The sequence below is a fragment of the Chlamydomonas reinhardtii genome, chromosome 2 (genome assembly GCF_000002595.2).
Source record: "Chlamydomonas reinhardtii strain CC-503 cw92 mt+ chromosome 2, whole genome shotgun sequence".
Lineage (NCBI taxonomy): Eukaryota > Viridiplantae > Chlorophyta > Chlorophyceae > Chlamydomonadales > Chlamydomonadaceae > Chlamydomonas > Chlamydomonas reinhardtii.
This window is the reverse complement of record NC_057005.1, coordinates 7961666-7988707: the sequence shown is the minus strand read 5'-3', so window position 1 is coordinate 7988707 and position 27042 is coordinate 7961666. Positions and strand designations below refer to the sequence as shown.

The following is a 27042-nucleotide window of genomic DNA, read 5'->3' as shown; positions in this document are numbered from 1 at the left end:
CTTCTCCTACTACTGCACCTACGCACCTCCCGCCACAGGTCTGTACCAGGCGCAGTCGCCGCCGGCCGGCCGCACGTGCTGGCAACGGCCAGTGGCTGCGGCGGCACCGGCACGCCGCCGCGGCTGTCACCGGGCCTGTCGGTGGCAGCGCCATCCGTTTCCTTCCCCACAGCCGCCGTGGGCGGGCCGGTGGGGGCCGGCAGCCGCTTCCCCCTGCGCACCATTCCGCCTGCGCCGGTGACCGGAGCACCTGCAGGTGCGGCTGCGGCTGCGGCCGGACAACACGTGGCCGCGGCAGCAGCAGCCGGCGGCGCCGCCAGCGCCGCATACCAGCCGACCTCGCTGTTTGGCAGCCTAATGCTGCCGCTGCCGCTGCCAACGGCTGCAGGCGCTGCCGCCCCGGCTCCGGCCTCGGCCGCCGCTACGGTGTCTACGGCTGCGGAGGTGTCTCTATACTCTCGGCTTGGGCCGCACGGGCTTACAGGCCTACACCACAACCGCCACCACCACCACCACCCACAGCAACAACATCAACAGCAACAACAACAGTACCCATCATTTCCGGCCCGGCAACCCCAGCAACAGCCGGCGAGCCCGATGGCGGCGGCGGCTGCAGTGGCTACTGCCGCTGCCAATGCTGGCGCCGGCAGCGGATCAGGGTAGCGGGTGCATCTGTGCAGCACTGGAGTGGCAGGCTGAGTACCAACAGGACATGGAGACATGACCCACATCACACAAGAGAAGCAAAATCTCTGAAGCAAAATCCGGTTCGAGTTGTGCTGTCGCCATGTTGCATGGGTGACTGCTGTCTGCATGCCTTATTATGAAATGGAAAACATAAATTCTTGGGGCCGCAAGAGCGACCGCGAGAGCGCATTTGCTTGGGGCCAAGTCACCAACGCGTAGCGTGCTTGGGATTTGGTGTGCCACCGCAAGTATTTCAAAGGCAAGTTGCAGGATTCACGCCACTGATTTTGATACAAGAGGGCATTGATAGAGGGCGTTTGCAATGACTGCTGCTACTGCTGCTGCCACTGCAAGGGCCGGCATTTTGCGCCTGATTGCAAAGCAGGACGGCAGGAAGCGCACACTGACGCGGAGCCGGCCGGAACAAGCCATAATTGCGATACGTGCCAGCGGTGTCAGCGGGAGTTTCCGACACACAGCCATGCATGGGAGCGCTCAGGATTACATCATACCAGAGGGGAGATGTACGACTGGCATGTGTGAGCGTATCCGGACCTGTTAGATTTGAATGTTTCCAATTTGGGGGGCCGGGGCCTGCTTATCTTTAACGGGGAAGACCGAGAGACGCGAGGGCCGCTTTCCACGCAGCCGCGCATTAGGGCGGTGGAGTTACGCGCGGTCTGCAAAGCCGTGGGCGAAAGGTGGTCTTGAACAACAAACAAGAGAAGACTTTGCTTGTCGAGGGAGCTAAGAATTACGCAAGCCGGCTCGTGGCTTGTGGGCGCCGCTGAGGGGCGTCTGAAGGCAGTCGACGAGGCGGTGGCGTTGCTGCAACGATTGCGAGAAGAGGCGAGCAGGGGCGACAACAGGAATCTGGGTTGTTGCGAGCCGGTGGTGTGCCGGAGCTATCCGCGTCAGCATTGTTGTGGGCCGAGTAGAGTTACGTTGTCCACAACACGCATATGCACACACACACACACATTTTCGGGCGGCACTCACTGGTGCACGCGCACACAAACGTACACACACACACATGCACACACACGATTGGCCCCATGACCTCATATTTCCGCAAATGCTACGCGTGTGTTGCGTTGTCAGAGTGGTGTGTGTCCGTCAGTCGAAATGCGCTTGTTGCGGCTGTAGGCGTTGGCGCATCGCAAGTCGATGTAAGTCATCTGGCAAAAAGAACACAAGAACCCTTATGTGAAGCGTTTGTTTGAGTGATGGGTGAATGTGCAACCAACAATACGTGCACCCAGAGGAGATTCATGGCGGGAGTCGCGTGTGCCACACATGTGCCTCCTGGAACTTACTTAGGCTTTTACATTTCATTCCAGCATTGTTTCAGGTGCGTGAGAAAGGGCAACCTTTCTCACGGAGGGGCTTTGTGACGGCACTGCGTGGGCGGTGGCGGCAGGTTGGTTGGCGATACTGGTCTGTCATGCGGTCATGTGCCATCTTTTGTATGGGGGCCCTCAGCGTAGTATTAGTATGATCGTCGGCGCTGGTCTGTGTTTGTGCGTGAGTACAGATGCGGCACCGCCCCCAGTTACTAAGTGCGGGGCTGAGCCGTGGGGCATTGCAATGGACCTTGCTGTGTGCCATCCAGTCAGTTGGTACTTCGTTGGTGGGCCGGCGGCACTGGGCGGGAGTGCGCGGAAGGGTAGGTTGGCAGGGCCCCTCCAGGTCTGGCTCGGTTTGGTTTGCTTTATATCCGGCGCAAACGGCGGAGATTGCTGGGGCATGCAGGACTGCTTCGGCAATGCTGTCATGGGTGGGCTTCGGCGTGACCTCGTGAGCGTGTTGGGCGCCCTGTACCGTATTGTCACTGCATGGCTTTGTGGACTGCGCGGCGTGGGGTGCTTCGCGGCAGCCGCGTTTGCCGTGCTTCTGAGACTCGACTGCGTGGGAGGCTGGCAGTTTGCAAGGGCGTGAGCTGTAAAGGCTGGCTGACACAGAGCTTGCTCGGCGGTTCGTTGTGTGGTGTCATCGCAAGCATTTTTGTGGATTACGGTAGTTCGGCTGCGAGCGCTCGTGTTTTGATTTGTGTGTAAAGGTCGGAAGGCTTGAGGGCGCACGGAGGCCGGCCTGTGCTGGGGGCGTCGGCGTCTCATCTCTATTACCAATTGCTTGTTGTTGTGAATGCGTGTGAGGGTGGTGGTAAGTGATGCGGCGGGTTCGCAGCCCAGGTGGGTCGCGGCAGTGGGGCGGTTGGCGGTTGGCGGAGTCTGTGTGGCAGGTCCCGCAGCGGCCGCACCCGGATCCCGGCCGCATGTACAACGTACGCTTGGAACTCGCGCGTGTGCGCTAGTGCTTGAAGGGCAAAACGCGTTACATGTATTTATATGTAAACGGCACACGCGGTCGATGTGAGTACGCAAAGACGCGTGTCAAAGACAGGCGTCGCGCTGCCCGATGCGTGGAATCCGGACGTGCACCCCTGAGAGCTCGTGATGGAACATGGCAAGGGGCAGGAAAGCGTAGTCCCGATGTGTGTGGCTCCCACCCGTGCCCACATAAATGCGTAGCAAGAAGGGACAAGGCATTGGTGCGTCGTTCGCGCGCTGTTACTGTACCGACGGTAGCTGGCAGGTTGTGTCGATGTTTTGCTGACGCGCATTCCTCACGCTCCGGGCGCCCGGCCAAGGCGATAGCACCACACAGACTCAATGCGACGCCACACCGCGCGGATAGCATAGCCGATGCGCACCTGCAGGCAGTCGACCGGCGTCCACGGATGAGCTGTGTAGACGAGCACTAGCGTAATGCAACGGCGTGCAGCAAAACAATGGCCGGGCGACAGTGTGACAAGCAGGGGCAAGAACAAGGCGAAGCAAAGCAGAAGAGGGGCCCGAATGTGTACGACAATTGTGGCGGGCAGGCCGAATGCGGTGCAACACGCCAACAACACAACCGGAGGTGAGGAAGCGTTGCTGATGGTGAGGATAGGTGCTGCGACGTTCGGTAGGGGAGCTGTGGCCGCGCACTAGATGGGAGGAAGTTTCCGAGGTGTTGTTTCCGAGGCATTGTTTGTGGCTGATGTTTGTGGCTGATTAAGAAAGAAGCAGAGTTTCGGCTGTGAGCGGCTGGCGAGGAGAGGCGAGGGCTGTTGCGTTTTGGAAGGCGGGCGGAAGGCCGCACACGCCGGGAGTCGGGCAGGCTGTAGATTTCGCTGAAGCTGCGTTTGAGAAGGGAGCCGAAGGGACAGCTGGGGTGGGACAGCTGGAAGGGACAACTGGAAGGGACGACTGGAAGGGACAGCTGGGAGGGACATCTGGGAGGGGACAGCGGATGTGGGACTGCTGGGGTGGGAAGCTGGGGAGAGGCACGGGACAGCTGGCATGGGACGCTGGGTGGCTGCAGAGGCTGGCAGCGCTGGGGCTGGTACGTAGGTGGGTACTTGGGTACGCGGCTGGATGGAGCCCGGGCTCACGAAGAGCTCCCCGGTGGCATGACAGGAGGCGGCGTCTTAAAAACATCAGCCCTGCGGCACGGGAGCGCGGAGAGGGGACACGCGCACACACACAGGGCAAAACACAGCCAGGACGAAAAACCCGCCAAGGAGCCCGCCCACGCAGCCAACACGCGCCCGCCGCAAACAGGCACTCACACGCGCACACACAACCCACAAGACGGCCGAGAAGCCGGCGATCACGCACCGCACGCCCCACACACGGCCGGCGGGACAGCACACTCCCGAAAAGCAGCGCCCCTAACGCAAACCCAAGAACCCGACCTGCGCCGAACCGACAAGGAAAAAGCCCACACGCGCGCCAAGCCCCAAACTTAGCACCGACCTGTGTCCTCACCGTAAAACTGGAAACCAGAAGCCCAGCACGGGAACACCGGCACGGCCGTCCCCGCACCGCAGAGCGGTTCAGGGCAGCCGGGACCGGCGCCCCACCCCCAATCACCTACTACAAGCCACCGCACCGCTCGGTACCGCCGCTACCGTCGCCCATATCGCCGCTCCACGGCTGTCGTGCTGGCTGAGGCTGACGCTGCTGCGTCACATCTGGGGCTGCTGCTAACAGATGGACATATCGCTGCCGCTGTCAGAGGGGATGGACATGTCGTCGCCTGAGCCGATGTTGTTGTCGCCGTGGCACCAGGCCGCGTGGCCAGCAGGAGGGAAGGGAAGCGGTGGTGCGGGCAGGGCCGGCAGGACGACGGCGGCGGCGACTGGTGGCGCGGGGGCCGGAGGGGGAGGCGGCGGCGGGGCCGCCGGCGGAGGAGGGGGCAGATCCGGGGGCGGCAGGAGGCTGAGGAGCCCGCGTGAGGTCATGGTACCCGGCAGCAGTTGGCGATGCCGACAATAGAAGCGCATGAGGGCCTTGCGGAGGAAGGGGCGCGGGTAGGCGCGCAGATGTAGCCGCCGCAGTGTGCGCCGTGCTGACGTGAGGAAGGTGCCGAGGGTGGTGCAGAGCCGCGCAAGGGTGACGAGGGCGCCGATGACAACGTTGAAGCGCACGTGCCGGGGGATGCAGGAGTAGAACGGGGTGAAGCGGGAGACGCCGAGCTGCGCAAACTTGGGGCTGTCGCGTTTGTCGTACGGCTGTAGGTCGTACACGACGTGCCCGTAGATGTTGCTGCTGTGGGGGGTGATGGCGAAGTTGAGGTAAGGCGTGGCGACGCCGGCGGCGGGTGTGGCGCCGGAGGCCGCCAAGGTGAGGTCGGTGGAGTAGATGCCAGGGATGCCGGCAAGCGATTGGGATTGCAGCAGCAGGTGGGGAAGGAAGGGGTTGCAGCAGCCGAGGAGGTCGTCGGTGTACCGCTGGGTGTCTTGGAACGCCAGTAGCACATCAAGGGCGAGGGAAGCTTCCGCGCACAAGGAGCTGGCGGAGGGCATGAAGACGCGGGTGTAGAGTGCGTGCTGCCAGCGCAACTCATCATAGGCAAGGACCAGGTTGGCAACGTACGAAGCGAAGTTGGCGCCCATGGCGACGCCGCGAATTTGCAGGTAGGGCTGGCCGCGGTAGGAGGTGTAGGCATGCGTAAGCAGGGCGCGCAGCACCGTGCGGAGGACGCCGGGCGTCCACATATAGTATCGGCCGTGAGCGTCGAGACCTCGATGCGGATGGGGAGCAGGCGGGGGGCGCCCGCGGCGGGCGGCGGAGGTGGATTTGGGGCTGGCGCGGGCAAGCCATGCGGCTTCGGTAGGCCACTGGGCTTCGGCTGCACGGTTGTACGGGTAGAACTGGAGGCCGGCGGCTCCATCATGCAGGGTGGAGAGGACGAGGGAGAAGAGGTTGACCAAATGCTCGATGCAGGTAGGAATAGGCAGGTTGGTGAAGAGCCGTTCCACGTCATATGTGCACACGGCCGGCGCGGAGATAGGGCCGGGCAGCTGACATGGCGCGGCAGTCGAGGCGGTGTAGGTGACGGTGGCGATGGGTGGCCCAGGGGCAGGGGGCGGGTACCGGATCGTGCGGCCGAAGGTGAGGGTGCCAGTGTAGGGGCAGGATGTCGCGGGGTCCTCAACAGGCTGCGGCGCGTGCAGGGGGCAGTGCCAGGTGCCCATGCGGTGGGCGGCGCGTGTGCTGATTGCGGGCCGTAAGCATGCGCCGTGGGCGCCGACGAGGCATGTGGCACGGCCGTCGGTGCGAGCGCCGGAGTGATCACACAGGATGAGGCCGTGACCATTGGTGCGGCCGCAGACAGCACAAGGGAAGTCCGGGGCGGGGGGAGTCGGTGCGGGGGTGGTGGCGGCGGGGGGTGTGGGCGTGAAGGTGGTGGTGCCGGCGCCGGGGAGAGGGTTGATCGGCCTGGGGGCGAGGGACGCGTGGCGCAGCAGGCTAGCGGAGACGAAGGGGCCGTTGACGTGCCACGGCCGCAGGGGCAGGCGCGGAAAGAGGGCTGCGTACAGTTTCGGCAGGGTGGCGTCCAGCGTACGGAGGAAGCCGGTGAGGACGACGGCGGCATCGGTGGTGGGGATGGCGGGAGAGGCGGTGATGTAGCGAAAACCGAAGGGGGTCTTGTGGCACTTGCCGGTGCCGTAGTTGACAGGTGGCGGCCGGGCGGCGTGGAAGGGGAGCCCCAGCGGCTGCAGCATAAGCCCGACGGCGGTAAGGCTGGCGGAGTAGTCAGCAGGGGTGGCGACGGCGTAGAAGGGGGATGCTTGCAAGTCGGCGGCGAGCTTGGCATGATATAGGTGGGGGCACACGGCGACAAAGTTGTCCGGGCACTTGTCCATGACCGTGATGATGAGGTTGCGGCGGACGCTGCGGAAGGTGGCGGTGGCGGCGGCGACATCTGCGGCGGATAGCGGAAATGCCGGTGGAGGCGGCGGTGTGGGGGCGGGGTGGAGGAGCATGTCGGCATCGACGGAGGCGGCGGCGGAAGGGTCGACAGTGGCGCGCAGGGCAGCGGCGGCGGCGTTGACCCAAGATGTGGCGGAGTCGGTGGTGATGCGTGCGGCGCGGGCGGCGCGTCGGCAGTATCCGAAGAGTGACTTCCGCAGGTCGTCGGCCAGGGACGTGGGGAGAGGCGCGCTGGGGTCAGGCGGTGGGCGCGTATTGGCTCCCATGGACCAGAGGGCAGCGGCGGCCGGCGTCAAGGCGGGCTGTAGGCGGTGGGTGAAGATGTGGCCGTGGGCAGGGTCGCGGGGAAGGGCGGGGAAGAGATGGCAGGTGCAGGAGGTGGTGGCGCCGGGGTCGCGGCTGGCTTTTGCGGCGTTGCAGAGGAGGTGGCGCAGGGACGGAGGTGCGAGGAAGGTGACGGTGGAGACGGCGGGCATGCGGTCCGGCATGAAGCGGGCAATGCCTGGCGAGGCGAGGAGGGCTCTGGCGTCGGCGGCGCGGAGGTGAGCCTGAAGCGGGGCTGGGAGGCGGAGGACCAGGGGCTGCTTGGGGCGGGCGTCAAGCTGGCGGCGCTGCGCGGCGGCGTGGGCGGCAGTGAGGACCTGGCGAATGGCTGCGATGTCGGCTGGGGTTGCTGTGCGGTGAAGGGAGGATGGGGCCAGGCTGCGCAAAGCGAGAAGCATGCGCTGCAATGAGTTGATGCTGTAGGTGGCCAGGCTGTGGAGGCGGTCGGGCAGGGCGATGCGGCCGGCGCGCATGTGGTGGTGGACAACGGAGATGCGGCGGGCCCAGTTGCGAGAGGCAAAAAGCCGTCGGGGTTGGCCGTCGTCGGGGAGGAGGGCGGGCGGGAGTGGGGGAGGGCCAGTGGCGAAAAGGAAGTCGAGTCCGGTGGGGTTGGCCAGGGCGCGGGCGATGCGCGCGACATTGAGGCCTCTTGCAGCGAAAGCATCAACGGCACGCGTCCACAGGCCTTCAAGGCGGCGCGACCATGCAATCCAGTTGGGGTCGTCCTTGCTGCGGGGGATGTGTTTGGGGGCGACGCTGAGCGGGGTGGCGTACATGGTGTCGGTGCCGTACTGGATGATGTTGCGCAGGATGGGCCGTAGGTGCGGCGTAGCAGCGGTGTGGGCGCCGCGCGCAGCGGCAACATGCCCGCGTAGGCGAGCGGTAAGATTGCCGACGGTGCTGCCGATGTAGACGCGGCTGCGCGGGTCAGCGGCGAAAGTGATGCCATAGATGATGCCGGTGGCGTCAGGCCGAGGCAGTGGAAGGGGTGGATAGTCGAGCACGAGGGGTAGCCACGGCACAGCACTAAGCCACTTCCTCATACGTACTTAGTGTACCCCCAGCGTCATCAGACTGCTCTAGGGCAGCCCCGTTACTCCCCAAAGTTAGGCGGTGGGATAGTCATGGGGGGAATTCAACGCGACAAGTGTTCCCCGGTCAAGGGAAAAGGGCTGAGCCCACGCCACGTCCTCCGTCTGAGGCCGAAGGTTCCGATACTAGCCTCATCTGAGTCATCTCCCGGACATAGCCGGGGTCGGTTTGTGCAGGCACCGCCCGCCATATGTGCCCAGTCGCGCCCAGCTATCAAGCACTAGTGCAGCAGGCAGCAGGCCAACCAGACAGCAAGGAAAACCTCCACCTCTCGACACCCCTGCCGCCTATTTACATGCAATAGGCAAAAGGGTTTTTTGGATTTGGGGATGCGGCACGTAGTGTCACAACCCCCACTGGGTGACAGCTGGTCTGGATGAGGCAGGTTGATGGGTCAGGACAATCCCAATGCAATTGACTTGCTCAACACACACACCCAAAATAGTTACCATGGACGGGTGGTGGGGGCTCACCACCCAAGGGAAGCCCGATCCCACTGTATCACACACTTCACCGTGTATAACCCTGAAGACAAACTCTGGTACCGTACTCACACACATAAGCAGCCATGCAGCACACAACTAGGCCGCAATGCGCATCAGCGAACTGCCAGCCTGCCAGCAACTCAGCAATGTCTGGGTACAATAGCTCCGGTGTCCTACCAGCCGCGCCATCTTGCCTTGACGTTGCAAGTTGAATGTTGGGGTCGGTCTGTGAACACGCCACACTAAGGGACTACGCCAACCTGCCCCTTACTCTGTCCCATTGCAAACAGCTAGGCCACAAGTACATGACCAGGCAGTACAGTACAATACAGGCTCATTCTGTGTACCAGGACACCTCTCTTGCCTTGAAGCAAAGTGCAATAGATGTGATGCCATCACGTTTGCTGCTGCAGCCGCGCCTCCACCTCAGCCATCTCAGCCACCCCTACCAGGCCTCGAACCACCTGCCGAGCCCGACGCAACCCGCCCTCCAGCGCCACCGCCGCCACCACCCCATCCGTGCAACGAGTCAGCAGCGAACCCACGGAGTCACGCTGCGTGGTGCCGTACACGCCCGCGCCTCCGGTTGCCGTGCCCTCTGCCTCAGGCCTGCACAGCCCGAGTCCTACCTCCATCTGTGCCAGACGTGTGGCGTCCTGCATGAGAGTGGCCCGGTCGCGCCGCACCTCATCTGCAGCCATGCGCCGCAGCTTGTTGTCGCTGGGGCAGCGCATATCAGGCGCCTGCACCGTTAAGCACCTGCGCGGTAGTGTTTCAGGGGGCATAGTATGTGGCCGTTGCGTGACTTCAAGTCAGGCGTTAAACTTGGTTTGGATGACGATGTAACTACGTTCTACACTCTTAGGACAAGGACGGTGTGCTGAGCGCCCTCGCCCTGCAACAGTCTCCCAGCGTCACCTCTCCAGCACCAGCTCCGACACCATCACACCGTACACCGCTCCACCCAAAGCTACGAGCGACTTGGCTGCCGCCGACCGGCGCTCCATGGTGGCGGCACGCTCGGCACCCTTGGCTTGCAGCCAGCTGGCTGGCGACGTGGACGGCAGCAAAGTGGAGGCAGAGGAGCAGAGGTAGGCATACCACAAGTCGCATTGTTCCTGTGTGCAGGATGGCCAGGATTGGACGCAGGGCTGGTGTTTAGTAGGCCATTGATACTACACTCCCGTATCGTGCAGCCACCCTTGATCCCTTCCGTTAGCATTACCCTAGCAATCATGCCTGCAAGATATGCAAAGAGAGACATCATGCATGGGCAAGTGGTGTTAATGAAGGGAGTGGGGGGAGATGAGGAGACAGGTTAGGCCCGTCTCCTGTACGCCCGCACTACCCAGCAATCATGCCTGGAAGCACGCTCACACACGCACCTGGAAGTAGTCCACGTCCCGTGGCTCGTAGCCCTCGCCAGTGCCGCCCAGCAGCCGCAGCCCGCCCAGCAGCCTACGCCAGTGCAGGTCCGCCAGCGGTGCGTACTGCCCGCGGACAGCCACGTCCAGCGCCGAGGCGACTGCATCTGTGTCATCGGCACTGGCAGCATCCGTGCCCTTACCGGTATGTGGTATGCCGCTCATGCCCGTGGTGAGGGCCCAGGGGTCGTCTTGCAGCAGGCTGGCGGGCTGGGGCTTCGCCAGCAGTTGCCGGATGCGGAAAGCGGTCCGCTGTCAGGGAGGGGAAGCGTGCGCGTATGAAGCAATTGTTTGGGGTGCAGGTAGAAGCAAGAAAGAATGCTGGACTTCGCCCGGCAAGGGCACTATGGTACCTCCCACGCGCTTCTTAGGACCAGAATGACTGCCGTCACTTTGTTCACGTGGCAGTCCAACGGGAGCAGTGCCGTGTCAGGGCGCAGTCGTGTGCCACCACACACCCATAGGAATGGGGTCGCGGAAGTTGTGTGTCATTTGCGACCGACTCGGCGGATTTCAGCCCAGCGCAGTGATATTGCGACCATCTAAGGCACAACCAAGCGATCCCGCAGTCCTACAGCCGCATTAAACAACCATCATCTGCTTAAGCCACCCACCAGCTATCCGCATCCAGTGTCGTGTCATCAATGTGCGATGCCTCCTTACCCAGCTGCCCAAACGCTGGCCCAGCCTTGCCCATTTTGTGAAGCAGAGCATGCCAAGCGCTCTCCTCACCTGCAGCTCCCGCTCTGGCGCCGCCCGCAGCACCTCCACCACCCAGGGCCCCAGCATGGCCCGGACAGCACCGTAGCCGCCGTCCAGGTACGCAGTAGCCAGCAGCGCCTTGCAGCACGTCACCTGCCAGGCAGACAGAATTGATCAACACATCGTACAACTGAATTGTTATGCCCTTCGAAGACACACAGACACACAAGCGGAACTGCTGGCCATTCAATCAAATGTGACTTTGCCTCTGCACAACTCCTCACCTTCTCCTGCTTCCCTGCCGGTGAGCCGAACCCACACATGTGCTGATCAATCTGCGGGCCCAAGGCGTGGGGCGACGGGTCAGGTCGGGTCAGGTCATCTCACAGCGGCAGGCTGCAGGCAGTTTGCACGCAAGCAACATCGAACAGTGCACACCCTCGACACCGCATGGCGACCCCCCATCCCCAGGGACCCATTCATCCATGAGCCTTACGGTACCTGCCATTGTTCGGCAAGTTGTGGCACCGCCGCCGCCACCGCAGCTGCTGCCTTGTTTAGCAGGGCCGCCGTGCACTGCAACTGCAACTCCCAGCTCTCATCCGCCCCGTTGTCAGCCCCCGCCCTGGGACCCCATGTATCAGGTGCCATGTGAGCAAGCTTCTCCGTAATCTTCTTCACGGTGCTAGCCGCAGCAGTTAACAGGCTTTCCGGGGCCTTGGATGGAGCCCCAGGCGGGCCACCAGCGCTGCTGCTGGGGATGTCTTCGGCGCCCAAGGCTGAGGCTGCACCGGCGATGGCCGCAGCCGCACCAGCGGAGGGCGGCTGGAGAGCACTCCAAGACAGCTCAATGGCAGCCAGGCGAATCAGGTCCTCCCCTGCATGTGCAGTGGGTGTGGCCAAACGTGACATGATGCAGCCACACGCAATCCTCCTGAGCGTGAAGGTGAACGCTCAGTGAGGGCTCTGAGTCCGTGTGAGATGGCAAACAAAGGTGAAGAGGCAAGTGCGTGCAGCACATCTACATGCTGCTTATGGCCCCGCCCCCAAGGCCTGAGAGCACCCACCAAGCACAGCCATGTGGCTGCTGCTCAGGCAGCCGACGCCAAAGCAGTTGAGGACACTCGGGTGCGTCAGCGCAGTGGCCTGTTGACGAGTGACGGGTGTAGCGGCAATGGAGGATATCAGGCGGGGGCATGGACTGGGTGCGGGGCCTTCCATTATGGGGCATAATCCTGCGTACCGTTGGAAGTCCTGTGAACCCCTTCCCCGAATTACCTGCTGCTCCCCCCTGACCCGTCCATGTTAAGAGTCAGCGACTGCAGTGATGTGGTTTTGAGTCTTGAAGTTAAAGACAGCGGAGTAGCCGCTCAAAAATGGGGCTTGGCGTGGCCCTGTTCGCCTGGTCAGCCCGAACCGGCCCCTTTGTCCGATCCCACTGGTGCGAACCGGTTTTGGACGGGTTCCATGTCCACATGATCCCCCACCTGCCACTCCTTGTGCGTGAAGACACAGCTGGTCTTGTCCGGCAGTCGCTCCAACTGCAGGCCACCGCCCAGCAGGCTGCCACCCATCTCACGCAGGGCGGAAGCGTTGTAGGCTGACAGCAGGGCGCTGTGGCCCAGCGGGTTTAGGCGCCGGGCGGGGCGGCCTTGGGAGTGGTGCAGTTGGGGAATGGGGTTCGTGGAGATGAGGGCTTAAGAAGCCCAGGGAAGGCGACTCGGTGAGCAGGACGGGAAGCCTCGGCATCTAATCAAATGATGGGTTCAAATCTGATCCCATGCGTCATTTCTTAGCAGCTGCCGTCATGGCAAATGCTCAGCACACAGCCAGTGCCCAGAAGCCACGACCTACCACCTCGCCGGCCGCTTGCGGTCGTGCTCAGGGGCGGCACGTCCCAGTTGTCACCAGCCGCCGCCAGCTCATTCTGCACGGCTGCTGCTGGTCGGACCACGAGCCGTTGCAGGGGCGGCTGCGTAGGCCGTGCTGCGAGCGCAGCGGCAGGGCCCCGAGCTCGCGCCGTGAAGCGCACGGTGCACTGCGGGTGCGTCGCGCCAACAGTAATTTGAACAGAGCCGCTGCCATGCGGCACACAAGGCAAGCTATGAGCTAAGATCATCATACTGTGTGCATAAAGACCCAGCTGGTGAAAGCGCTCGTAAGCGCCAGGAATCGTCGCGACGAATTCGCTTAACGGGACTTGTTTAACTGTGCAGGTTACTGTTCTATGAAGAACATCGCATTCATTGTACGTTTTGTAGTGAGCTATTATATCGGAATGTGCGATTTGTTGGTTTGGGGTCGCGCCTCATTGCAACCTGGGCTCTGCGACACCGTGCCCCACCCCCACGACCTGCTGCTGCCAACCGCGCCTTCCCAACCCCATCATGGACGATGGACAATGGACAATGGACATCCGTACAGTTACAGCTGCGCAGCTCCAAAGCTGCTCCAAAGCTCCGCGCCCCACCCACGAAGCTCCAGGCTCTAGCGCAGCCAACCTCCATCACCAACACACGCTGCGCAGCTCCAAAGCTGCTCCAAAGCTCCGCGCCCCACCCACGAAGCATTCGTAACTTCCAACTAACTGAAATTTGTCTTCCCACATTCCGGAGTTTAACTGTACAGTACACTTTCCAACTATAGTTCACCGTGTGTTTGGGAGGAGGGTAGGAAAGCTGGTGCCCGGCGCTACCCGGCGCATGTTGGGTCTCAGGTTGGGTCTGGTTAAATCTCTGGTTGTGCACTTGTGCGGGTGACCCGGCCACGCAAACTGGATTTGCCGGGTCAAACCAATGAGTTAATATGAGTTAATATGTGGCCACACGCTGCAAAGCAGTTTGCGGGGGCGGGCACCATGTGCCATCTCCAGTGCCCGTATCTACACTACGGTAGGCTGCACTGTAGAAATTTGCCCATAATCCGCCTTCCGCGGAGAAATGTTTTGGCAGCGCTCGTATCTTCCTTCGTTCGGAACGAAATTTGCCCAAAAAGGCCTCTGGCGGACGAAATTTTTTTGATCTTGACTTGGAATTTCGGCCAAAACGCACGGGATCTTGGGGGGTTCTTTCGGCAAACAGACGAAGACATTTTTGGGATTTCGGCCACTTTTGGCCAAGGACAGGGGGTTCCAGCGGCTACAGCACGGCCGAAACCTGCGTGGCATATGGTAAGAAGGCTCAAAGGGCTGTATCTATGGGTGTTGACGGCGGGAGACAGGGGTTCCCCTGGCGGGAGAGTGAGGTTGGGTCGGCGGGAAGCAGGGGAGGAGTGGGCGTGTCGTGTCGGTGTCGACATCGTGCGGGTCGGGGGCGGAGCCCCCGGAAAAATTTTGGGGGTGAACGAAGCGGCGGCAGCCTGTTTCGTCAACTAAACGAAGCCATTTTAAGGAATTCGGCCACTGACGCCGCCCCTGCCTTCGTAAGATACGAGCGCTGTGTTTTGGGGGGCGCAGGGGGGGGGGGGTAGGAACAAACTTTTTTGACCCCATGCCACAAAGCCTCCCGGACCCCCCGACCGACCGACCGACCGACCCCCCCTGCCGTACGACCCCCCAAAAACCCCTCAGAACCCCTTTGTTTTTTGTCAGGTTGGTGCCAATTGACTGCTCTCGGTGAGCTCTATCGGTATGTAAAATGATCCGGCTTGGGAACACACTTTCACCGACCGACATGTGGACATGTGGACCCGTCTGCCGACAAGTATCCTGATAGACTGGCCTGCTATGCAACGGCTTACTCCAATGTTACTTGATAGTACGAAATGTGCTGACACGTTCATCCATGCAAAACCCGGCCGGCAGTAGTGCGCCGCCATTTTCATTATGGATGCGAATTACAATTGAAGGGACAGTCCGACAAGCGGGGGCACACCGTACCCACGCCGCGAGGGACCGTCTCCGGCCCAGAGAGAAACACCCACCCCCTGGTTGACTGCCGACCTTCATAGCGTTACGCGCATGAGTCGAAGCCAAGCCGAAGCCCGCCAAAGCCCCACCGCCACGTAACACCCCTCATCACTTTTAGGTCTTTTGGCGGCAGCACCAACGCATAACAAGGCACGACAGGCCAGTGGTCTGCCGACAGCCCCATCAAACGCAAGCACCACACAAATATCACGTCCGAAGACGATGGCTGGCGTCAGAGACGCGCAATGTCTTGGCCCGAAGGCCCATGTCTGATAGTCTGGAACCGGAAGCCAAGCCGAAACACCACCAAGCCACAGCACACCACAGCCCCGCTCAAAGGGCGCACCACCCGCCAACCGTCCAACCAACGACCCAGGCCGACCCTCCACACAAGCCCCAGCGGCACTCGGAGACGAGAAGAGCCAACAGTCGCCCGGGCGCCCGGGCAACAGCCGCCCGTGCACACACACCCCAAACCCGGGACTACCCGACTGCGGTCACCACGCGCCTACCGGTCCGTGAACCGTATGCTGCGAGCTAAAACCCCCAGGGCTAAAATCTGCAGAGCCAGGAAGACCGCAGACAGAGACGACGGCTGACTGGGCGCCACGAGGCAAGACGCCGAGGCGCACACAGGCGAGGCACCGATGCGCCAGCCGTTGCGCCGGGCCAAGGGCGACCACGAGGGCTACCCACTACCTGCAAACACAGAAACCACTGACAACACAACACCGAAAAACTCATGCGACCAGCCGCCCGCGAGCCGCCATGGAACTTCGAACCCAAAGCTCGGCGCTGAGCGCCTGTCTGAACCCCAACCCTGTCTGAACCAATCTGATCAAAGCGCCCGGAACAGGCGACAAAAATTTGGAAACGAAAGCCAAGGTCGACAACTAAGATGTTGTGCGCCCCCACGCGAGCCAAGGCTCGCGGGCTAGGGGATGAGCCCTAGAGGCTAGCAGGCTTGGGATATATGTATTCATTATGGATGCGAATTACAATTGAAGGGACAGGCCGACAAGCGGGGGCACACCGTACCCACGCCGCGAGGGACCGTCTCCGGCCCAGAGAGAAACACCCACCCCCTGGTTGACTGCCGACCTTCATAGCGGTACGCGCATGAGTCGAAGCCAAGCCGAAGCCCGCCAAAGCCCCACCGCCACGTAACACCCCTCATCACTTTTAGGTCTTTTGGCGGCAGCACCAACGCAAAACAAGGCACGACAGGCCAGTGGTCTGCCGACAGCCCCATCAAACGCAAGCACCACACAAATATCACGTCCGAAGACGATGGCTGGCGTCAGAGACGCGCAATGTCTTGGCCCGAAGGCCCATGTCTGATAGTCTGTGCCGAGGCACAACTGGAACCGGAAGCCAAGCCGAAACACCACCAAGCCACAGCACACCACAGCCCCTCTCAAAGGGCGCACCACCCACCATCCGTCCAACCAACGACCCAGGCCGACCCTCCACACAAGCCCCAGCGGCACTCGGAGACGAGAAGAGCCAACAGTCGCCCGGGCGCCCGGGCAACAGCCGCCCGTGCACACACACCCCAAACCCGGGACTACCCGACTGCGGTCACCACGCGCCTACCGGTCCGTGAACCGTATGCTGCGAGCTAAAACCCCCAGGGCTAAAATCTGCAGAGCCAGGAAGACCGCAGACAGAGACGACGGCTGACTGGGCGCCACGAGGCAAGACGCCGAGGCGCACACAGGCGAGGCATCGATGCGCCAGCCGTTGCGCCGGGCCAAGGGCGACCACGAGGGCTACCCACTACCTGCAAAGACAGAAACCACTGACAACACAACACCGAAGAACTCATGCGACCAGCCGCCCGCGAGCCGCCATGGAACTTCGAACCCAAAGCTCGGCGCTGAGCGCCTGTCTGAACCCCAACCCTGTCTGAACCAATCTGATCAAAGCGCCCGGAACAGGCGACAAAAATTTGGAAACGAAAGCCAAGGTCGACAACTAAGATGTTGTGCGCCCCCACGCGAGCCAAGGCTCGCGGGCTAGGGGATGAGCCCTAGAGGCTAGGAGTTCATTATGGTTGCGATATTACAAAGAAGGGACAATCCGACCAAGCAAGGGTGCCCGTGCACCCAGGTCAAGAGGGACCATCTCCGGCCCGAAAGGAAACCACCCTCCCCCCAGTTGGCTACCGACCTTCCACAACCGTGCAACAGGTCTTCGCGTAATGCGTGTCTCGGCAGCTGCACAGCGAGTCGAAGCTAAGCCCAAGCCCGCCAAAGCCCCACCAACGTACAGCAAACCGCACTAGCGCACGAGGCGCAATCAAACCGGCGAGGCGTCAACGCAGGTACACCGGGCACGTAGTCCGGCGACGCCCACGTCGACGCCCCACACCCACAGCGCACACACCAGAGGCACACCGCTCCCACCACCCACGAGCAAATTAAGGCGAGGGGGGCGGGGAGCCCACATCATCAGGCAACACTAGCAGCACACAGTCACCCGCACCCCGCGAGAGGAACGGATGGTGCGCAGGCACCGTGGCCCAGGCTTTCGGGCGGAGGCCGAGACTGACATATGACTGCAGCCGGCCCCAGAAATCAGCAATAACGGACACACTGATGCGCATGACTTCCGCCGACGTCAGAGCCCGACGCACACGCAAGCCAGTCATAATCACCTGCTGCCGGCCCGAGTCAAGGGCAGACAGCGCAGCCAAACACACTACATCCCACACCGGCGGCGCCAGCCCAGCAGGCGGCTGCACCAGCCAAAGGTCAGCACGGGAGAAACAGTCATCAGCCGTGTCAGGAGGGGACCCCAGCATTGCCACAGCCATGTTCTCCCGCAGCGCCCGAGCAACAACACAGTCCCAAAAGTAGTGCCGGCGGTCCCCATCACACATATCCCGCCCACACGCCCGGCACAGGGGCATTGCCACCCCAGCTGCACGCTGGGCGGCATTTTTGGGGAACGACCAGCACGCATTGGCCGCCACCCGCCACAACGCTTCCTTGTGATAAGTTTCCCATTTTAACGCCCACAAACGGGCCAGAGTGCCGGCAAAGGCGCCGGCAGCCGCAAGCGCGCCGTCCGCAGAAACACCAGCATCACGCACATACAACAAATGTTTAGACCGCAGCGCCGCAACCTGGGGGCCCAGTTGCATGGCCGTTCCTGCCTTCACGGAGTAGTGCAACAGCAGCAGAGGCGGGCCCCCGTCCAGGACCCAGCCCAGTCCCCGCACCACCTGGGTCAAGGCCCCCGCCGCCGCCTGTCGCACGGCATCCGCAGGAAGCGGCATGACCCACGCCCGCCCGCGAGCCAGTCGAGCCGCACGCGCCGCGGCCTCCCAGCCACCTTATGGTTGCGATATTACAAAGAAGGGACAATCCGACCAAGCAAGGGTGCCCGTGCACCCAGGTCAAGAGGGACCATCTCCGGCCCGAAAGGAAACCACCCTCCCCCCAGTTGGCTACCGACCTTCCACAACCGTGCAACAGGTCTTCGCGTAAAGCGTGTCTCGGCAGCTGCACAGCGAGTCGAAGCTAAGCCCAAGCCCGCCAAAGCCCCACCAACGTACAGCAAACCGCACTAGCGCACGAGGCGCAATCAAACCGGCGAGGCGTCAACGCAGGTACTCCGGGCACGTAGTCCGGCGACGCCCACGTCGACGCCCCACACCCACAGCGCACACACCAGAGGCACACCGCTCCCACCACCCACGAGCAAATTAAGGCGAGGGGGGCGGGGAGCCCACATCATCAGGCAACACTAGCAGCACACAGTCACCCGCACCCCGCGAGAGGAACGGATGGTGCGCAGGCACCGTGGCCCAGGCTTTCGGGCGGAGGCCGAGACTGACATACGATTGCAGCCGGCCCCAGAAATCAGCAATAACGGACACACTGACGCGCAGGACTTCCGCCGACGTCAGAGCCCGACGCACACGCAAGCCAGTCATAATCACCTGCTGCCGGCCCGAGTCAAGGGCAGACAGCGCAGCCAAACACACTACATCCCATACCGGCGGCGCCAGCCCAGCAGGCGGCTGCACCAGCCAAAGGTCAGCACGGGAGAAACAGTCATCAGCCGTGTCAGGAGGGGACCCCAGCATTGCCATAGCCATGTTCTCCCGCAGCGCCCGAGCAACAACACAGTCCCAAAAGTAGTGCCGGCGGTCCCCATCACACATATCCCGCCCACACGCCCGGCACAGGGGCATTGCCACCCCAGCTGCACGCTGGGCGGCATTTTTGGGGAACGACCAGCACGCATTGGCCGCCACCCGCCACAACGCTTCCTTGTGATAATTTTCCCATTTTAACGCCCACAAACGGGCCAGAGTGCCGGCAAAGGCGCCGGCAGCCGCAAGCGCGCCGTCCGCAGAAACACCAGCATCACGCACATACAACAAATGTTTAGACCGCAGCGCCGCAACCTGGGGGCCCAGTTGCATGGCCGTTCCTGCCTTCACGGAGTAGTTCAACAGCAGCAGAGGCGGGCCCCCGTCCAGGACCCAGCCCAGTCCCCGCACCACCTGGGTCAAGGCCCCCGCCGCCGCCTGTCGCACGGCATCCGCAGGAAGCGGCATGAACCAGGCCCGCCCGCGAGCCAGTCGAGCCGCACGCGCCGCGGCCTCCCAGCCACCTGGGAGCAAGGCCACCGCCGCGGCTATGCGTTCCGCCGCCGCCAGGGGCGACGCCGGCCCCAGGAGCGGCGACGGCAGGTGCCGCCGAGGTCCCCATCCAAGCACAGGCCGCCACACGCTCGTCAAGTACAAGTCCAACATCGCCTCACCAAACCTGGTGCCCCACCCACCCGGGCGGGTGTGGGCAGCACGCACGGCCTCTAACTGGTCATGCGCCGCCACCAACTGTCCCACATACACAAGGCCCGGCAGGGCAAATAAATCGGCAAACGCCACGTCAAAAGTCTGTGCACCATCACACAATGCCGGATTCGCCCACAACGGCACATGATACACCCAGTCCCCAGCCGCGGGCGGCGCCACCAACGTGACAGGCGGCAAGTGGGCGACCGCCCCCAACAGACGCAAAAACGGTTTGCACTCAGGCGTAACCAACTTGTCCAAAACACGTGACGGGTCGCACCGCACCAACAGGCGCAGTGGCGTGGCCGCTGGATGGCGTGCCCGCAGCCAAGCCTCCGCCACCTTCGTCCACGGCGGCACAAACGCCAGCAAACCACACGCGCCCAGCACACACCGCACCGCCAGTCCAGCTTGCCGCGCCTGCACGTGCAGCTGAAGAGGCAGCAGTCCTACACCACCCAGAGCCGGCGGCACCTGCATGATGTCAAGGGACACCCCCACCGGACGAGCATGGGGTGCAACCGCATACTTAGCCGGCGACAGCCGCCGATCAACAACCGCCGCCACCTGGCCTAACAACTTGCCAACCGGCGCCCACGGCGACGGGAACCCCGCAAACTCCAGATGGTACAGGACCTTGCTCAGGGCATACGCCGAGGCCGCCGCCGCTCGCCCAAACATAGAAACAGGCATACGCACAATCAGGCCAAGCACCCCCACCACCCCGTCAAGAGCCACAGGCGGGGTGGCCGTCTTCCAATCACCAAAGTGCACCCCCAGCGACTTTGCGGTTTCGACCACACGCCAACCCGGAGGCAGGGGGGGCCCAGCCACAGCTGCTGGCGCCACCCCCAAACCCGCGGAGGTGCCCAACACCAGTAGCTCCACTTTAGACATGTTAAGCCGCTGCCCCGACGCACACCGAAAAACGTCCATGTCCGCCAGGAACCCCGGCACAGCCTGCATGCCCGCGAGAAACGGCGTACAATCATCCGCATACTGGGACGCCAAAGCCGAGGCCAGACCAGCAAGCACGCCATGCCCCTTACTGCGCAGCCACGACAACAGGGCTTGCGCAATGGCGAGGTACAGCAGCGGGGCCAGCGGGCACCCTTGCCGGACTCCTGCCGCCAGCGGCACCCAACCAGACACACGTCCATTAACCAGCGCCGCCCCACGCGTGTCAGTCAGCAGCCGCGACACCCACGTCAAGAAGCCGGCCCCCACGCCCATACGTTCAAGGCAGGCGAGGAGAAACGACCGGTCCACCGTATCATACGCCTTGTAAAAGTCTAGGAAGGCCGCCACACCAGAATTCTGTCCCGCCGCTTTCAGCAACCCAGGAGTCAGTTGCAGCAGCAGTACATTATCAGCAATGCGGCGGTCAGACAGGAAGGCAGTTTGCTCAGGGTCGATGACGCGCCCAAACACAGGTTGCAAGCGCCGACACAGCACACGTGCAAGGGTGCGATAATCAGTATCCGTGAGGGTAATGGGGCGATAGTTAGAGGGCTCCAGGGGATCCCCAGCCTTGTAGAAAAATGTCCACACACCATCCAGAAACCCACCAGGGACCCCTGCCCCCTCGCCAACAGCAGTAAACACATCAGCTAGCACAGGTGAGAAGTCACTTTCATAGTACTGATACAACTCCACGGGAATGCCGTCAGGGCCCGCGGCGCGCCCCGCCGGCGCGGCGGCCAACGCAGCGCGCACCTCCGCGGCGGTGACGGCAAGTTGCCCGAGTTGCGCGGCTTCCTCCGTCGTGCAGCGGCGGCCGTGTTGCTGCAGCGCGGCCAGCACTTGCGCGCGGGCGGCTGGGGCAGGCGGCGGCGCCGCACAGACGTCTTGCCAGTAGGTTGCCATGACCTGGCCCATCACGGTTGGGTCCGAGGTAGCGCTGCCATCGGGGCGTTTGAGCCGGGCTATGGTACGCGGCCCACCTGACGGGCGCAGCATGCGGGTCAGCACCGGGCATGGCTTTTCCCCACCCCGTAACCACTCGTGACGCGTGCGGCGCGCCGCCCCCGCGGCAGCCTGCACCGCGGCGGTGGCGGCGGCACACCGCGCGCGCACCGCCGCCGCTGCGGCCTCGGGCAGCGCCGCACCGACCTCCACTGCGGCCGCGGCGGCAGCAGCAGCCGCGAGCGCACGCGCTTCTTCCTCACTGGCTGCAATGCGGCGGACGGCCGCCACGCGGCTCAGCCGGGTAGCTGACGCGGCCGCTGCCCGTTTGAGCTGCGGCCACCACGCCAGCAGCTCAGCTGGGGCACCCGGCCGGGCTCCAAGCGCCGCAGTCAGCCACGTCCGGTAATCCTTTGTCAGGTCCTTGAAGTCGAGGAACCCCAGGCGAGCTTTGGGCAGGCCTGGAGAAGGTGGCAGGGCCTCCGGCGCCGCTGCCAGCGTCAGCGTCACCAGGCGGTGGTCGGACGGGACACCCGCCTCCACGGCGCAGGCCAGGACCTGGGCCACGAGGCGGCCACTGCAGAGAATGCGGTCAAGGCGCGACGCGCCGTGCGAATGAATGTAAGTACAAACACGCTGGCCAGGCCGGCGCACTCGGAGGACGTCGATCAGACCAGGGCACGCAGCCGCCAGCGCTGTCGCTGCGGCGGGGTCACCCGGCCGCGGGACACCGCTGGCCGTGTCCAGCGCCACGTCGCTAACAAAGTTGAAGTCAGCAGCTAGCAGGTGATTGCCCTCACCGCCAACCGCCGACGCCACCCATTGCTGGGTGAAGGCACGTTGCTCAGGACTTGCCAACGGATAGTAGGCTGCCGCCAGCGTGAAGTCATGCCCGCCCCACTGCACCTTATGGTTGCGATATTACAAAGAAGGGACAATCCGACCAAGCAAGGGTGCCCAGCACCCAGGTCAAGAGGGACCATCTCCGGCCCGAAAGGAAACCACCCTCCCCCCAGTTGGCTACCGACCTTCCACAACCGTGCAACAGGTCGTCGCGTGAAGCGTGTCTCGGCAACTGCACAGCGAGTCGAAGCTAAGCCAAAGCCCGCCAGAGCCCCACCAACGTACAGCAAACCGCACTAGCGCACGAGGCGCAATCAAACCGGCGAGGCGTCAACGCAGGTACACCGGGCACGTAGTCCGGCGACGCCCACGTCGACGCCCCACACCCACAGCGCACACACCAGAGGCACACCGCCCCCACCACCCACGAGCAAATTAAGGCGAGGGGGGCGGGGAGCCCACATCATCAGGCAACACTAGCAGCACACAGTCACCCGCACCCCGCGAGAGGAACGGATGGTGCGCAGGCACCGTGCCCCAGGTTTTGCCGAGACTGACATACGATTGCAGCCGGCCCCAGAAATCAGCAATAACGGACACACTGATGCGCATGACTTCCGCCGACGTCAGAGCCCGACGCACACGCAAGCCAGTCATAATCACCTGCTGCCGGCCCAAGTCAAGGGCAGACAGCGCAGCCAAACACACTACATCCCACACCGGCGGCGCCAGCCCAGCAGGCGGCTGCACCAGCCAAAGGTTAGCACGGGAGAAACAGTCATCAGCCGTGTCAGGAGGGGACCCCATCATTGCCACAGCCATGTTCTCCCGCAGCGCCCGAGCAACAACACAGTCCCAAAAGTAGTGCCGGCGGTCCCCATCACACATATCCCGCCCACACGCCCGGCACAGGGGCATTGCCACCCCAGCTGCACGCTGGGCGGCATTTTTGGGGAACGACCAGCACGCATTGGCCGCCACCCGCCACAACGCTAGCTTCCTTGTGATAATTTTCCCATTTTAACGCCCACAAACGGGCCAGAGTGCCGGCAAAGGCGCCGGCAGCCGCAAGCGCGCCGTCCGCAGACACACCAGCATCACGCACATACAACAAATGTTTAGACCGCAGCGCCGCAACCTGGGGGCCCAGTTGCATGGCCGTTCCTGCCTGCACGGAGTAGTTCAACAGCAGCAGAGGCGGGCCCCCGTCCAGGACCCAGCCCAGTCCCCGCACCACCTGGGTCAAGGCCCCCGCCGCCGCCTGTCGCACGGCATCCGCAGGAAGCGGCATGACCCACGCCCGCCCGCGAGCCAGTCGAGCCGCACGCGCCGCGGCCTCCCAGCCACCTGGGAGCAAGGCCACCGCCGCGGCTATGCGTTCCGCCGCCGCCAGGGGCGACGCCGGCCCCAGGAGCGGCGACGGCAGGTGCCGCCGAGGTCCCCATCCAAGCACAGGCCGCCACACGCTCGTCAAGTACAAGTCCAACATCGCCTCACCAAACCTGGTGCCCCACCCACCCGGGCGGGTGTGGGCAGCACGCACGGCCTCTAACTGGTCACCAACTGTCCCACATACACAAGGCCCGGCAGGGCAAATAAATCGGCAAACGCCACGTCAAAAGTCTGTGCACCATCACACAGTGCCGGATTCGCCCACAACGGCACATGATACACCCAGTCCCCAGCCGCGGGCGGCGCCACCAACGTGATAGGCGGCAAGTGGGCGACCGCCCCCAACAGACGCAAAAACGGTTTGCATTCAGGCGTAACCAACTTGTCCAAAACACGGGACGGGTCGCACCGCACCAACAGGCGCAGGGGCGTGGCCGCTGGATGGCGTGCCCGCAGCCAAGCCTCCGCCACCTTCGTCCATGGCGGCACAAACGCCAGCAACCCACACGCGCCCAGCACACACCGCACCGCCAGTCCAGCTTGCCGCGCCTGCACGTGCAGCTGAAGAGGCAGCAGCCCTACACCACCCAGAGCCGGCGGCACCTGCATGATGTCAAGGGATACCCCCACCGGACGAGCATGGGGTGCGACCGCATACTTAGCCGGCGACAGCCGCCGATCAACAACCGCCGCCACCTGGCCTAACAACTTGCCAACCGGCGCCCACGGCGACGGGAACCCCGCAAACTCCAGATGGTACAGGACCTTGCTAAGGGCATATGCCGAGGCCGCCGCCGCTCGCCCAAACATCGAAACAGGCATACGCACAATCAAGCCAAGCACCCCCACCACCCCGTCAAAAGCCACTGGCGGGGTGGCCGTCTTCCAATCACCAAAGTGCACCCCGAGCGACTGTGCGGTGTTGACCACACGCCAACCCGGAGGCAGGGGGGGCCCAGCCACAGCTGCTGGCGCCACCCCCAAACCCGCGGAGGTGCCCAACACCAGTAGCTCCACTTTAGACATGTTAAGCCGCTGCCCCGACGCACACCGAAAAACGTCCATGTCCGCCAGGAACCCCGGCACAGCCTGCATGCCCGCGAGAAACGGCGTACAATCATCCGCATATTGGGACGCCAAAGCCGGGCGCCGTCAGCAACGGAGGGGGCCGCCACGCGCCGTCAGCAACGGAGGGGGCCGCCACGCCACCCGGGAACGTGACGGCACCTTGCTCCAGCAGACAAGTGCGAATAAGGATGGCAGTGCCGCCGGAGACACGCTGATGGGGCGTGGGGGCGGGGGCCCACCAGGCTGTCCACTCACGCACGTGCAGCCGCAGTGCAGCAGCACGCAGGTCAGCGGTCACGAGGTCAATGTCTTCTGCCCGGACGTGGGTCTCCTGCAGGCAGACCACGTCCAGTTGCTGCCGCTCCCAACAGCGGAGTAGGGCGTGCAGGCGCGGGCAGCCCAGATGCTGGACCCGGCTCCGCAACCCCCGCACGTTGTGCGACCCTACCCGCAGCGGCCGGGGGCCGGCCGCTTGCTGCCGAGGACGGCGCACTACTGCGGAGCCCCCGGCGGGGCAGCCGAGATCACCACGGTGGGGGCGGGGGCGCGGGGCGCACCGGCAGGGCCGGCCGCCACCACCGGCGGCGTGCCGCCGCCACCTGCGCCGAGACCATCCCCATTGTCATGGCCGCGGCCGCCGCAGCTGCCGTCGCCGCCGCCGCCACTGCCGCCGCCACCTTATGGTTGCGATATTACAAAGAAGGGACAATCCGACCAAGCACCTTATGATTGCGACATTACAAAGAAGGGACAGTCCGACCAAGCAAGGGTGCCCCGCACCCAGGTCAAGAGGGACCATCTCCGGCCCGAAGGGAAACCACCCTCCCCCCAGTTGGCTACCGACCTTCGACAACCGTGCAATAGGTCTTCGCATAAAGCGTGTCTCGGGTGCAACACTCATGAGTCGAAGCCAAGCCTAAGCCCGCCAAAGCCCCACATCCTGCGGCAACCCGTGTCTGCGCATGAAGCGCTGTCTACAGCACCCGACGCTAAACCAGGTGCACCGGGCATGTAGTCCGGCGACGCCTAATCAAACGCAAAGCACTGCTCGTATCTGGTGCCAGGTGGCACAGCATGTCCCAGCCCGAAGGCACATCTGCAGGGCAGTGCCCCAAATTCGCGAGCGTGCCGAGGCACATTCTGGTCCCAGCCCGAAGGCTCAACACGGGGCAACGCCCCAAACCGCCTGTGTGTCTGTGCCGAAGGCACGGTCTGGAGTCTGAAATCAGCCCGAAGGCTCACAAACGGCAGGCAACACCAGAAGCCGACGCAAGAACCACATGCCCGGCATGCCAACACCCAACAACACAGTCACCAGCAACAACGGAGCGCCAACGTTATCTCTGGACGAAGGCCTCATGCTCCTTGTCGACGCCAGCTCCTGATTCGAAGGGGGCCATCACAAACCGAAATGCGGCCAGCCGGCCCCTACAACGCCGCAGCACCAGTGCCAGCGAAGCTCCCCCGTCAATCTCTGGGACGAGGGTCTCTGGGCTCCGAAGACGCCGGCACCCGCGAAGGAGAGGCCCAGAGATGCGAGGCCACCAATGCGCCTTGGAGTCTTTGCGCCGGGTCAAGGGCGGCCACTAGGGCCACCCACAACCTGCACACACAGAAGCCACTGAAACTGCTACCTTATGGTTGCGATATTACAAAGAAGGGACAACCTTATGCTACCTTATGGTTGCGATATTACAAAGAAGGGACAATCCGACCAAGCAAGGGTGCCCGTGCACCCAGGTCAAGAGGGACCATCTCCGGCCCGAAAGGAAACCACCCTCCCCCCAGTTGGCTACCGACCTTCCACAACCGTGCAACAGGTCTTCGCGTAATGCGTGTCTCGGCAGCTGCACAGCGAGTCGAAGCTAAGCCCAAGCACACTGATGCGCATGACTTCCGCCGACGTCAGAGCCCGACGCACACGCAAGCCAGTCATAATCACCTGCTGCCGGCCCGAGTCAAGGGCAGACAGCGCAGCCAAACACACTACATCCCACACCGGCGGCGCCAGCCCAGCAGGCGGCTGCACCAGCCAAAGGTCAGCACGGGAGAAACAGTCATCAGCCGTGTCAGGAGGGGACCCCAGCATTGCCACAGCCATGTTCTCCCGCAGCGCCCGAGCAACAACACAGTCCCA

The 27042-nt window shown here is 63.2% G+C and overlaps 3 protein-coding genes across 3 annotated transcripts; 1 reads left to right on the top strand and 2 right to left on the bottom strand.

Moving 5' to 3' along the window:
- On the top strand, window positions 1–3657 carry CHLRE_02g140921v5 (uncharacterized protein). The gene has a single exon (XM_043060050.1). The coding sequence runs from the start codon at window positions 358–360 to the stop codon at window positions 661–663; it is 306 nt and encodes a 101-aa protein (XP_042927827.1). The 5' UTR covers window positions 1–357; the 3' UTR covers window positions 664–3657.
- A 4742-nt stretch (window positions 3658–8399) lies between these two features.
- On the bottom strand, window positions 8400–13231 carry CHLRE_02g140900v5 (uncharacterized protein). The gene is made up of 9 exons (XM_043060049.1): window positions 12832–13231; window positions 12465–12628; window positions 12045–12123; window positions 11479–11855; window positions 11262–11312; window positions 11008–11130; window positions 10237–10527; window positions 9770–9969; window positions 8400–9610 (listed from the first exon to the last, which is right to left on the bottom strand). Exons 1-9 carry the CDS (start codon window positions 13094–13096, stop codon window positions 9247–9249), a joined length of 1914 nt encoding a protein of 637 aa, XP_042927826.1. The 5' UTR covers window positions 13097–13231; the 3' UTR covers window positions 8400–9246.
- A 1368-nt stretch (window positions 13232–14599) lies between these two features.
- On the bottom strand, window positions 14600–15821 carry CHLRE_02g141005v5 (uncharacterized protein). The gene has a single exon (XM_043060056.1). The coding sequence runs from the start codon at window positions 15626–15628 to the stop codon at window positions 15437–15439; it is 192 nt and encodes a 63-aa protein (XP_042927825.1). The 5' UTR covers window positions 15629–15821; the 3' UTR covers window positions 14600–15436.
- Window positions 15822–27042: the final 11221 nt, after the last annotated feature.

Coding starts and splice junctions, on each gene's coding strand:
- CHLRE_02g140921v5 (XM_043060050.1), top strand. CDS start 358: ATGCTGCCGCTGCCGCTGCCAACGGCTGCAGGCGCTGCCGCCCCGGCT.
- CHLRE_02g140900v5 (XM_043060049.1), bottom strand. CDS start 13,096: ATGATCTTAGCTCATAGCTTGCCTTGTGTGCCGCATGGCAGCGGCTCT. Junction 11,131..11,261: donor CGGCAGGGAAGCAGGAGAAG/GTGAGGAGTTGT, acceptor TCTGCCTGGCAG/GTGACGTGCTGCAAGGCGCT. Junction 9,970..10,236: donor GGGACGTGGACTACTTCCAG/GTGCGTGTGTGA, acceptor TCCTGCACACAG/GAACAATGCGACTTGTGGTA.
- CHLRE_02g141005v5 (XM_043060056.1), bottom strand. CDS start 15,628: ATGAGTTTTTCGGTGTTGTGTTGTCAGTGGTTTCTGTGTTTGCAGGTA.